The sequence below is a fragment of the Neurospora tetraspora genome (genome assembly GCF_033439725.1).
Source record: "Neurospora tetraspora strain CBS 560.94 chromosome Unknown B0H65scaffold_4, whole genome shotgun sequence".
NCBI lineage: Eukaryota > Fungi > Ascomycota > Sordariomycetes > Sordariales > Sordariaceae > Neurospora > Neurospora tetraspora.
In genome coordinates, this window is record NW_026944386.1 from 4,649,597 (window position 1) to 4,663,187 (window position 13,591).

The 13,591-nt window shown below is 28.5% G+C and overlaps 1 protein-coding gene across 1 annotated transcript; it reads left to right on the forward strand.

Annotated features, from left to right (window-relative positions):
- Positions 1-8,524: 8,524 nt before the first annotated feature.
- On the forward strand, positions 8,525-8,770 carry B0H65DRAFT_427180 (uncharacterized protein; the record flags this gene model as incomplete). Its single annotated transcript, XM_062824670.1, has 1 exon — positions 8,525-8,770. A coding segment is annotated over one exon (246 nt), but the record flags the coding sequence as incomplete, so codon positions are not given.
- Positions 8,771-13,591: the final 4,821 nt, after the last annotated feature.

A 13,591-nucleotide genomic window follows, 5' to 3' on the forward strand; every position in this document is an offset into this window, starting at 1 on the left:
CAGAATCCGGATCTTATAATATTACTAATAATGATCGATATAGGTTCAACGTGGCTTAATTGTGTGTATCGGTATAAGATTAGCTCTATAAATTTAAAGTTCTAGTATCTAGGTAAAAATCCCGTATATTCTAATCTAATTGGGTATATATACGTTCAATAGATCCCCTAGCCTTTAATACACCCCCTTAAATCTAGTGTACAAACTACATTAAATTTACTTAAAAATACCTTAAAATACTTTAAAATCCTTTTAAAACTAGCTAAAAATAATACTATTCTTAGATTACTTCTTCGTTATAGTAGTTTTTAAACCGTTACTCGTAAAAGTTTTACCTTACTATATTTATCATTATACTTGCCGATTCGTTGCCCGACTTCTCTTTTATAGAATCCTCTACACCCTTCGGGCGGCCTATAGCAATATTTCCGCTACTAAATTCTTATAATTGAATTTATAGCCGCTATAGTTCTATAAGCCCTAATTGCTCTATAGACTTTAAATGTATTACGGGAAGGAAGTTCTTAGTAAGGCTATTTACGATCAATTTTTTAATTAGTATATAGATTACGTTTATTAGCTTCCTTTCTTAAGCTTACTTTATTTAGTATTTATATATTAATATATTTAAATTTAGTTACGAACCAAACTCCCTTGATACGGGACTATGATATTATATATATAATTAACTCAATTGATTAATTATATAGACTAGGTATAACAATTGCCATACCTACTCCTATTAGATAGCTAGTAGGCACGTACCTTCTAGGCGTACTAGTTAGGTCGCACGACTCTATATAAAGTAGGTCTACGATAAGATAAGGGAATTTCTATAAAGGGATTCCCGCGCGGCGCAGCCTTCGGCCTCGCCTTTCTTCCTCTAATATTTTCTTTCTTTATATTAATACTATATATTACTTTTATATCATAGTATTTCGAAGAACCCGTGTTACCCTATTAAGTGGTAATTATAATTAAATATTGTAGTAACTAATCTTCTAGTAAGTTCGCTGATTGCCTTTATGACGAACTTACTAGTCCGATCGCAAAATTGTTTATTATATAGGACGTCGACCCCGCAATTATAATATTCTTTTACGATTACTCGTCGTAAAATAGTGTCATAGATTTCCCGCTTCTACTTTATATTATTGCGCTCGCGTCGGTTCGTATCGAATAAATATATAGAAATATTATACTACTCCAATCCGAATATTTCTTTAATCCTCAATACGAAGGATAACCTTGTAATTCGCTTATTGTAGGATAGCTATCGCTCCCTTTCTTTCCTATTAGAATTATCGGTCGCTTATTACGAGATAGTATTAATAAAAATAGCTTCCTATTTATTTCCCTTACTATTACCCTAATCCTTTTATTTAAATATATTGTAATTGTAGGTAAATAAATATATACTAACCTTTTACTAACTATTAATTATTATTATTATAACTAGTAAAGACCTTCTTCCGAATTATAGTTATACGCTGCTTATTACGTAAGTTGTCTATTCCTAATATATATAATATTAATTATTTAAATAGTTAGTCCGCTATACTACTTTAATTTCGCAACGCCCCTTAGTTTCGCGACGCTCCTTATTAGCGTAATATTATTTAGGTCTAGGTTAGATCCTTTGCTTAGCCCGCTAATATTATAATAGTATTATAAAACCCGGTATTGTAAGTAATATCCTTTCTTTAGTTATTAATACCCTCTCCCTTTCGAAATTACGTTAATTATTAATTATTATTTACCCCCCCGAAAACTTTATACTTCCTAAATTACTTTAGAAGTGCGTCTCTCCCTATAATAATTATAATACGGTTATTTTTAGTCGCGACGATGATTTAGAGAACAATAGTCCTAACGAAAGTAACGATTTACCTAAGCGCGTTTCCAATAAAAAGATTTAGAAGCGCTTAAATTATATAGACTCTTTAATTAAGAGCGTCGATTCTAATATACATTAATTTAAAGAATAAATATATAAATAATTCGCTAAGAATTACGATGACGCTAAAGCTAGAGAAGTTTGTATTGATAATTTCGCCGTTTATATTGAAAGTTTCGAAATTAATTTAAAGAGTAATTATAATAAGATTATATAAGCGCTCGATTTAACCGGACCTAATAATAGTATAAAAGATTAATTTTATTATAAAAGTAAAGAAAAGGTTATAAAGATACTTAAATATTTCCTTAATAGTAAGTCCGACCGTTCTAACGTTATTACTATTTATTATAATAATTCCCCTAGCTTTAATTAGGTTAATAAACTTATAGAGCCCTTCGATAATAGTAAAGAACCTTCGTACTCTCCGAAGCGTACTATCTATTATAAATTATTTATTAAAGATTTTAACGATCCGGATAATAACCCCAATTATATTGAAATTCTTTACTATTTCCGAATTAACCCTAAAATTCCCGAATTTATTCCTATCTCCTATAATATTCCCCGCGACGGTCCTTACAATAATAGCCCGCTTATTAGGACTTGTAAACACCTCTATATTATAGACTATATTAATAATATTTTCTCTATAGATAGATTAATTAATTTTCGTTTAATTAAAGATTTTAAACTTAGTACGGAGATCAATGCGGATAATTTCTTAAAATAGATTAACGGTATTAAAAATTGAAAGGATAATTTTTATAAATTATTCTAGAAATAAATTAATATATACGCAAAATATATAAGAGAAATATATAATATTTATGCTAAATATATTTATTCGGTAGTATCATGGGGCTAGAGCCCAAGGGATTAGCTTGGCTGTCACCAAGCCGGTTCATATGGCTTGCCGTCGCTCGGGTGGCGCTAAGACCAATATACCGCCTCTGGTTGGCTGGACCCACCTAATTGCCTAGCCCGTGCGCCCTTGGCACTGTATACCTTAAAACCTTGTTCTGACTGCCCGCCTTCTGCTAGCAGTCTTCTCATTCTTCCTTTGTTAAATATAGCATTTTAACCTTATACGATTGCTCGCTGTGCCTTACTTTTGTAGACCTGTTATATTATATTTGACCCTCTTTTTCAATACTCCGTTGCATTTGCTATTCTCTCGTAGGTACGCCTAAAGAGTCTCCCTCTCCGTGTTGCTCTCGTCTCCTCTAGCAATACCCACTGTCGCTCCTGTCCGCCAGCGATAACCTCCCTTCTACGTCTTTCGCGCTAGCGTTGCCCTTCTCTCGCCGGCATGCCAGAAGAGTCTTTCTTTCGCTTTTATTCTTCTCGCTCGATCTGCTCCGTTTGTTTGCGATCATCCTTGATCTCAGCCGCTGCTGCTGCCCGGACCTCCGTCCCTCTCGATAACGGTACTAGTTTTTAAGATTTAGGACGTCCAAGCTCTACGTGGATGGACTCGCTTTCGGCGATATAGGCTCGCTTGCCTTTCGCCCGCCGTCTTTAATGGTAACACTTTTCTTTTGGCCTCTGCCTCCGCTAGGTATACCCCAGTTGAAAACGTTAGCGATCCTAAGATGTTAGCGTCGCTACTATAAGGAGTTTTGAGCCTAGTTTACAATAAAGGAGACGAAGGAGGAGGAAATGAAAAGGGAGGGTAGGTGCACAAGTGGTAATGGTTCTCACTAGTTTAGGAAGTACTTTAAAACTACGAAGTTGAATAACGTTCGAATTAATAGCCCGGTTGGGGGCTTAGGCGGTTACGATAGTAATAATTATAAAGAAGAGGGATTTAATTAAATAGAAGTTTTATCGGTAAATAGAAGCTCTTTAAAAATACTATAGTAGAGGGAGCGCTAATTATATTTAAAAAGAGGAACCTCTAATAACTAATCGAAGTAAAGCGCCTACTAGTCAATCGTACAATTAATCTTTGATCTACTTCTTTTACGTATAATTAATTGAATATTAGTATTTACTATAATACGTAACTGTAGGAGGGTAATAAACGTTATATTTCGTAAGTATAAGGACTACTAAGCTATCTTTATGGCAGTGAGGATAAAGCTCCTATTAACAAAAGAAGCAAAGTAATACGAAATACTAGGTAATAGCCTTAGTCTTATTAATTATTTCTAATATTGATTATGAACGTATTATAATAGAAGAGACTATCCTGGATAGGTAAAATTTAGAAATATCTCCTAATTTAATCTTAATTTCTATATATTAGGAATAATTCTATAAGGGTAGGTATTTAGTAGGGTACTACTGATTTAGGTAGTACGTTGGTAATTGTGTAGCGTTTATTTAGGAGCTTAGAGAAGGAATTTTTAGACTTCTTAATATTATTAATTCTTCCCCGTCTACGAATATTTGGAAGGGTACGGCTAGTTAATTGGATTTTAATTATTTTCGTATATTTTAACTACGACGTATCTTGTGCGGTGAATTATATTCTCTAAAGGGGAGTAAGAGGGTAATATTATAGGGCTAAAGCCTAGGGGATTAGTTTGGCTATCGCTAAGCCGGTTTATGTGGCTTGCCATCGCTCGGGTAGTGCTAAGACCGATGTACCGCCTCTGGTTGGCTGGACCCACCTGATTACCTAGCCCGTACGGGCTTGGTATTACATACCTTAAAACCTTATTCTAACTACCCGCCTTCTGCTAGCAGTCTTTTCTTTCTTTCCTTATTAAATATAGTATTTCAACTTTATATGACTGCTCGCTATACTTTACTCTTGCAGACTCGTTACAAGTAGTATACCCAGACTTATCCTACTCCGAAGCTAGTAAAGCTATTATGGAGCGTACGACCGCTAAGTATATTAAGAAGGCTAATATCGTTAATACTAATATAATCCCCATTATTAATACTTTCTTCGTCGCTAATTCTAATATTAATACTGACATTTATAGTAAAATTAGAAGTACTTTTCCTTTAACTAATTTAAAATTTAATATTAATTCCTTTAATAAAGTTAGAAGCGGTACTCCCCTTATCCCCCTTACTACCCGCTTTATTACCATAGCCTCCGGAAATCCTAATAATAGCGGTAGTAGTAACGACGGTAATAAGGATTACAGCAGCTTCGACCTCGGTTATAATAAGGACTACGACGGTTTCGACTTCGGTTATAACCCTACTTATATTACTTCTCTTCGCTTACTTACTAATTTTGCTAACGACGATAAATTAAAGTTTAAGCGAAATAATATTAATATTTTTAACCCCTTTACTAAGAATTTCAATAATATAAGTATAATTAAGATTAGTAGTAGTATTATTTATACCGACGCCTCTATATTTTCGGATTACTTAACTACTCTTCTTAAAAATAATCCTAAGGGTTTTATTTATAAGGAATTAATTTATATATAGCCCCTCTTTTTATAAAGTACCGCCTATATATAATAATATAATTAAATAATTCTTAAAAAGCGTTATAAATTTTGTACGTTGAAATAATTTACTATTATTTTAATTAAGATATTTACGCCCGATTCAATTATTATTATTCGGAAATTTAATAAAGGAAGATTTATTCTCTACAATATTTATAAGGATAAGAATATAATTACTACGTACGTTTTAAAATAATTCCGTTTCGTTTACGCTATAAACATTTTATTCAGGAGCGGTAATAATTAATACGGCGTTATAATCTAAATTTGGAATAATTTTAATATTAATATTAAAATTATACTCCGTACTCCTCCTGCCTTTAGCGACGTCGAAGTTTAATTCGAAGAAATTAAGAAAATTAAAGCCGTTTTATTCGCTATAGTTAGGAGTAAGTATAGTAATTGTAATTATTCTACTAATAATGCTAATTATAATTATTCTATTAGCAATCGCGATTTTAATTGCGATTATAATTGTAGTCGCGACCGTAATAACAATTGCGACCGTAGTAATAATCGTAATCGCAATTGTAATTGCGATATTAATAGTAATTATACTAACGACTATAGTAATACCCGTACTTATAATTATAATTATAATATTAATACCCGTACTTTTAATTACAATTATAATTCTGACTATAATTGCGATTATAATTATAATTATAACCGCGATTACAATATTAATAAGGACAGAAATAAGGATTATGCCTATTATATTAAGGAGGAAGATATTATTACGGATTTTATTAATTCCGCTTATAGCGATTCAGATAAATATAATTTAAATAATCCAGTTTATTATATATATAATAGCGAATTAATTTATTCTAAATATTTATTAGAGTTTAATTCGATAAAAAGAAAAGATAACTATACGCGAATTTATAAAATAAAGAGTAATTGTAAAGACGTAATTCACTTTATCCATTTTAATGATAATTTCTATAAATATAAAGATTGTGAAGAAACCTTTCCTTTTAAGAATCGCCTTTTCGAATATTTCAATATTTATAATAAACCCCGTAATACGTGATTAATTAAAATTATTTACTACGCTATTACCATTCCCTTCTAAGTTAAATATTTAATTCTTTAAATAAGCGAACTTTCGAAATAAAGATTACTTTTAGGATTTATTTATTTACGTATTTTCGCTAGAGTAATCCTAAATTTAGAAGAGGATAAAATTTATATAGACGTGGGAATAGGAAAAACTATTATTAGCCGGCCCTTTTTGAATATTGTTGAATTTACAATTTTAACAGAATATACAATTAGAATTAAAAACGTTAGCGGTAAATTAATTAAATTTATTCAGTAAGTAATATTTATATTCTATTTCCTAGGGACGGATTCGAAAGGTAACTTTACTTTATTAAAGATTATTATAACTAGTTAAGTAATCGACAAATTAGAGCCGAATCTTTTTTTAGCTAATTTTTTCCTTTATTTCCGCTAAGTATATATTAATTATTGTTAAATTAAACTTCATTTTCTATGAAATAATTTTAATATTATATTCGAAGTATTTAAACTATTTAACTATTATACAAAAAAGGTTATAATTATAAAGAAAATTATATTACGACCCGGAGAGGAATATATAGTATTAGTATATTATATTGCGTTACCGAAGGATAGAAGTTTCCTCTTTAATTCTTCTTACCCTACTATTATTAATTTACTATTCGATATACATTCCCCTTAAGTTACGTTAATAAAAAATATAATTAACGAAGTATTAATTATTCTCTGTAAATAGAAAGTTAGTATAATTATAGAATGCGACGTCGATAGTTATTTTTTTACTTCTTGTGTAAGTGTTTGCAAAATTATTATACTTATTTAAATATTTAATATTATAGATGGTAACCCGATTCTATTTATAAAATAAGTAATAGAAATTGTTTATTAAATATATTCTATACAAATAAATGTAGATTTCAATATTAATTTCGAAAGTTTTATTATTATTAACGAAATTAATATAATAATTAAAGTTATACCACCTAATATTATTATATCCGAAACCCCTGTACCGATTATTTACGTTATTTCTACGCCCGAATTTATTTTATATTTTAAATTGCTTAAGAAATATTCTATTTTAAGTATTCGTATAGATAATAAAGTATTGAAATGCGTTACCGAAGAGGGTATTTATATATTTGCTAGTAGTAGACGAATTTCGAGGGTATTAATAAAGTTAGTAAAATAATTTCTTAAATTTTAAAAGGAAGGAGGGTTAGTAAATATATTGGATAAAGAGATAATAAAAGTTCCGTTTATTAACGGTTAGTAAAATTATCAGGTGGCTACGCGTATATATTTTATAAATAAAAAGGATTAAATTATTATTAACGAAGTATTTGATACCCTTTATAAATAAGGTAAAATGAATTAGGTAAAATACGTTACGCTTTTCACTTACCCCGTCTTCGTCGTTTAGTAGAAAATTAAAAACGGCTTTAAGGGTCGCTCTATAATCGATTTGCGTATTTTTAATAATTTAACAATCCCTAATAATTATCCGTTCCCCCTTTAAGGCGAAATTATTATTTTTATACGCGGTAAGGTAATAATTATTATTATTAATACTATCTTTTTCTTCTACTGCTTTGGCGTTTAGTAGAAGTATTAGGATCGATTTATATTAATAATAAGAAACTCTATCCGCACGTGGATCCACTTTTTCTTTTCTAAATATAACTTAGTCGAACCTTGGTGTATAAAATCAAAAGTAGTACCAAATTACTCGTCGACTTTTGACGGATTTTTAAGGGTAGGTACCAACCTCATAGCCTCAAGCGTCATCTAAATCCTACTTCTTTGGACTTTTGGACTTTTAATCTTCCTAATTATTCGTTTATAATAGCTTTCTTTCCCTAAGGTTTTCTTGGGCTACTGGGCACGTGCGTTTTTTGAAAGGGAGATATTAGGTAGAGAAAAAAACAAGAAAAAACATAATATACTTTTTGCCTCCTTATTAAACTTTTTGGTGCTTGAAAAAAGATATTGAAATTCATTTTTTTTTCCACGTGCAGATAGAGTTTTATCCACGTGTAGTTAGAGTTTCTCTTAATAATATATTACGGGCTCGAGTAGCCGACTATTACGTAAATAGGTTTTAAAAATATATTAGTATACGTTTAAAAGTTTATAGATTATATTATTTTGTAAATATAGAGATTATTGTAAGGTATATATTAACGATATTGTTATTGTTTCCGATTTAGTCGACGATTATTTTAAGTATTTTAATACGATTTTCGTTCTATTCGTATCGAAGAATATTATCCTTTTATTTAAAAAATTATATTTCGATTATTTAAGCGTCGAATTGTTCGGTTTTTACGTTAACGGTTTTGGTGTATTAACAATTAAGGAACGAATCGAAGCTTTTAAGAACTATATTTTTCCGGATAATTTAAAAGTTTTTAAGTAATATATTAGTAGTATTAGCTTTCTTCGTTATTTGATCGTTTATTATATATAGTTAATCGATCCCCTTTAAAATAAGAAAATTACTTTATTAATTGAGGGCTATAAACTTAGTAAAGTCGAAATAGGAAAGCTAATTAGACGCGCTATATATTGTATTAAAATTTAGTATACTTTTACCGCCGTTGAAAAAGCCGTTTTCAAGGCTCTATAACGGGCGATTTGCAAGGATCTTATTATTTTATACTATTTAGACCCCGATTTGTAGGCCTTTTTATAAATTGATAGTTTATTTAAGCGTAATTTTAATATTATATTATTTTATTTAAGGCTTATATATATTTAAGATAAGAGTAATGTAATTTGTATCCCCTTTGCGTAGGTCCTATTGATTATGTTTTTTAGTAAGGTCTTTACTAAAATTAAAATGCGATACGGATTATTTGAGTTAGAAGTAGTTTGTTTTATTTGGGCTATTAAGAAGTTGCGTACTTAATTATATTTTTTTAATTTTTTAAGTGTTATTTTTACCGATTATTTAGTTATTAAGGGTATTATTGAATAGATTTCTCTACGTACGACTTCTATAGATTATATAAATCGTTAATTTATTAATACCTCTATTTATTTATTTAAATATAAATTTAAAGTATTTTATATTTTTAGTTAATTTATTTTCGTCCCCGACGCGTTAAGCTATTTAAAAGTAGTTAGCGACGAGGCTAGTAACCCGGAAGGGATATTTGTATTTAATAACGTTTAGGAAAATTCGGTTTATTATTTCGATAATATTTAGTACGTTTATTCTAAAGTATAAATGGATTTTAAATTACGGAAGGTTTATATTATAACGTATACGTTTAATAAGAAGTTTATAAAAGTTATAGAATATTTAAAGGAATATAAGAGGGTCTCTGAAGACGGAGACGTTATTTTTTTAAAGTTTAACTATCTTTTTTTTATAAAGGACAGTTTTATTTATAATTAGTAGGCTGATAGTATAAAGAACTTTTATATTCTATATAAATTTATAAAAGACGTTTTAAAAATAGTTTATAACGAAAAGTATTATTTTAGCTGTAATTATATAACATATAAATTTCAAGGAATATTTCTTCCTAATAAAAGCTGTTTAATTAATAGTATTTTAAATATTATTTAATATATTAATTTAATTAAACCGACTATAATTAATTTATTGGCGATTATTAATTTATTCGCCCTAAGGAGGCTCTACCTATACGCGTTATTTCTATCGATTTTATGATAGGCTTTTTGGAAGTATTTTTAATTAATACTCTTTAGTAGATATTTAATTATAGTATATTTAACGCTATAATGCCTATTACCGATAAAATATTTAAAAGGAATTTATTAATCCCCGGATACAATATTTATATAGCGACCGAATAGAGTATTATTATAGTTCGAATGTTTTTTCTTTGTAATTGGAGATTCCCGATTAATATTATTTTAAATCGCAGTCGGAAATTTATTTCAGTATATTAGCGGAGGATATAGACGGCTATAAATATTAAACTTTATATAACGATTACTTATTACCTTCTTAATAATAGGGCTACGGAATAAAAGAATTAAATTGTTGAGATCGCTATTAGATTTTACGCTTTTTATTACGAGTTCGGATATAATTAGTTTTTGATTATCCCTTCGCTTTAATGGAATTTTAATAGTATATTTATTAAAAGAATTAAAGTTTTACCCTATAAGTTCTTATTTGGATATAAATTATTGGGTCTCTTGAATATTGTTACGGGTATTAATACCCTATTTTATTCTTTTGAAAATAACTTAGTAATTAGAAATTATATCCGTTAGAAAATATAATTCGTTATAGATTTCATTATTATTAACGTTAAATTTCGCTATAATATTAATTACTAGTAAATGAATTTTAAAATAGGCGATAAAGTATTCTTAAAATTTAATTACGGTTATTATCTCTTTAATTGTCCACTTTGTAAAATATTTTAATAATAATTAGGTCCATTTGAAATTATTTAGAAGGTTAGCCGTTTGGTTTATAAATTGGACTTGCTTCTACGTATAAAAATTTACTTAGTAATTTCGGTAGTGTATTTTATACCCGCTCCGAACAAGGATAATCCTTTTAGTCGTTTAGCCTCCTTATTTAGACTAGTCGAAGATTTTTAAAGTAATTTAAATTTAGAAGTAAAGTTGGATCCTAAATACGAATTGGAAAAGATTGTTACGTATAAGTAGGTTGATGGAAAGGTTTAGTATTATATTAAATGGAAGGGATATAGATATTATAAGAACGATTGGAAGGATACGGACGATTTGAAGGATATAAATGAATTAGTAGAGGATTATTGGAAGTATTACCTAGACGAACAAAAGTTTGGAGTTCCCTACTTTTATATCGATAGATAATAGAAGGTTTGTTTTGTGGACGAAAAGGATTATTTGGATGCGAAGGATTGAAACGTTCTCTACGTCGAAGGAAGTGAGACTATTCCTATTAAAAATAATAGTATTTTCTTTACGGTGCTGGGATTTAATGCGGGATTATTATATTATATATATAATTAGTTCAATTAATTAATTATATAGATTGGGTATAGTAATTGCTATGCCTACCCTTATTAGATAATTAGCAGGCACGTACCCTTTGGGCGTACCAGTTAGGTCGTACGACTCTATATAAAGTAGGTTTATAATAAGATAAGGGAATTTCTATAAAGGGATTCCCGCGCGGCGCGGCCTTTGGCTTCGCCTTTCTTCCTCTGACATCTTCTTTCTTTATATTAATACTATACATTGCTTTTGCATCGTGGTATCTCGAAGAACTCGTGTTACCCTATTATCTCCCTGTTACGATAAATTATATTATTTATTTATTATTATAGTTTATAAACGTAGCTTCTTAATTTTCGAACCCTAAAATAAATTTATTAAAAAGATAGCGAATATAAATAGCCTCTTTAATTCCTTAATTAAAAGATAATGATTCGGCTTCTATAAATGAAGTTATAATTATATTTTACTTATTAGTTCGCTAATTATGTATAGTGCCTAGGAGTTTAAATATAAATGCTTATAAACTCTTTTAATTAAGAGAATTATTTATAAATAAAGAATTAATTATAATGTAAAAGATTTAACGATTTTTACTATTTAATTGAAGGATGTAATTTTAAGTTATAAGGAAGTAGAAGAGTATTCGATTTATAACCGTATAATATACTAAATTAGGATTTAAATTGAATCGAATAAATTTAGAGACCGAGAAAGCTACGTTTAATTGCGACGTAATAGTGATATAAAGAATTCAACCGATTTTAATTTAATACGTATAAATTTTGTACGGGGCTATATTATTTTAGTAAAGTAGGAGTTCCTCCTTAGCTATAAATATAAAGTACAGCTTCTTAGTACGTTTAACTTTCTCTATGATTTTTTAAATATAATTATATTATAATAGTTAAATTAATTTCTTTTTTCGGTTTCGAATAATTTCAATGCCTAGAAACTATTTTAGTAGCTTTCTACCTATTAATTAATATTTCCTCTCTATAATAGTTACTATTTCTTTAATTATAGTAATTTTCTTATTCTTATACTTATAAATAATAACGATATCGTCGACGTAGAAGAAAAGGATTACGTTATTTTTGATTAAAATATTAGGTTCTATAGGGAGAAGGTTTATATTTATAGCTACGAGGGTTTTAGTAAGTTTCTACTATTGGAGGAGGGGAGATTTCCCTAGATTATATAGCGTATATAATAGTTAGAGTACTTAGCTTTTTTTAATATACTTAGGGGAAACCTTTATAAATATTACCTTATCGAATATAGTGTTAATAAAAGCGTTCTTTATATTATATTAAATTAAATCGAAATTAAAGTAGACGGCTATAGTTATTAAAATACGGAACGATTTAATTATTGGAATTACTATATACATTTTACGTATGCTATCTTTAAATTATTAATCCCTATGTACAATTCGATGTCTTTTATATTTAAGGAATTAGCTATCTTAAATAAATTTTTAAATATATATCTATATTAAACCGAATATTTCGTTATTTCCCGCTTTCTTAATATTAATTTATTTTTAAGATTTTTTTTCTTTATATCTATCTAAGTATTCCTTTTCTACAACTTTAAAGAATTTCCTGAAGGAATAAGAATTGAAATTACTATAGTATCTTAAAAGAAGTAGAAAGTTAATTCGATAGAAAGTTTTTAATATATCCTTTATTTTATATTAATCAATAATATCCCTTATTAATTTTAATTTAGAATTATAGTCGTCATTAATATTAATACCATTCTTTTTATTTATTTTAAGAAGGTTTAGTCTACGACCTTACTTCCCTAAAAAAGCCTATAGGTCGCTTACCCTTCATAAATAAGAACGACGCGGCCTAATAAAGGTATTAATTCATAATTAATTATAATTTTTTATTAGAGTAAGAAAGGTCGGTTATTAAAACGTAGTTAGATTATTAAAAAGCGTAGGGAAATAGTTTTCTTCTTTATCCTTCGAATTTAAGACTATATTTTAGAAATTTAATAACGATTATACGGGTAGCGATAGTAAGGGTTTTAAAAATCTTTGTAGTATTTTTAAACCTAGCAGTATTCTTAATACTTATGGGATTTTTAAAGATTTAGATTACGTTTATATTTCTCTAGACCCTAAATCTTCCTTTTCTCTTAGTATATTTTCAGTTTCGGTAGGAAAATTTTAAATAATAGAACTAAGAATTCCATTATTTATAATAGGTATAGTTTCGATTTATAGGACGTTTATTTGTACGATATTTATTTA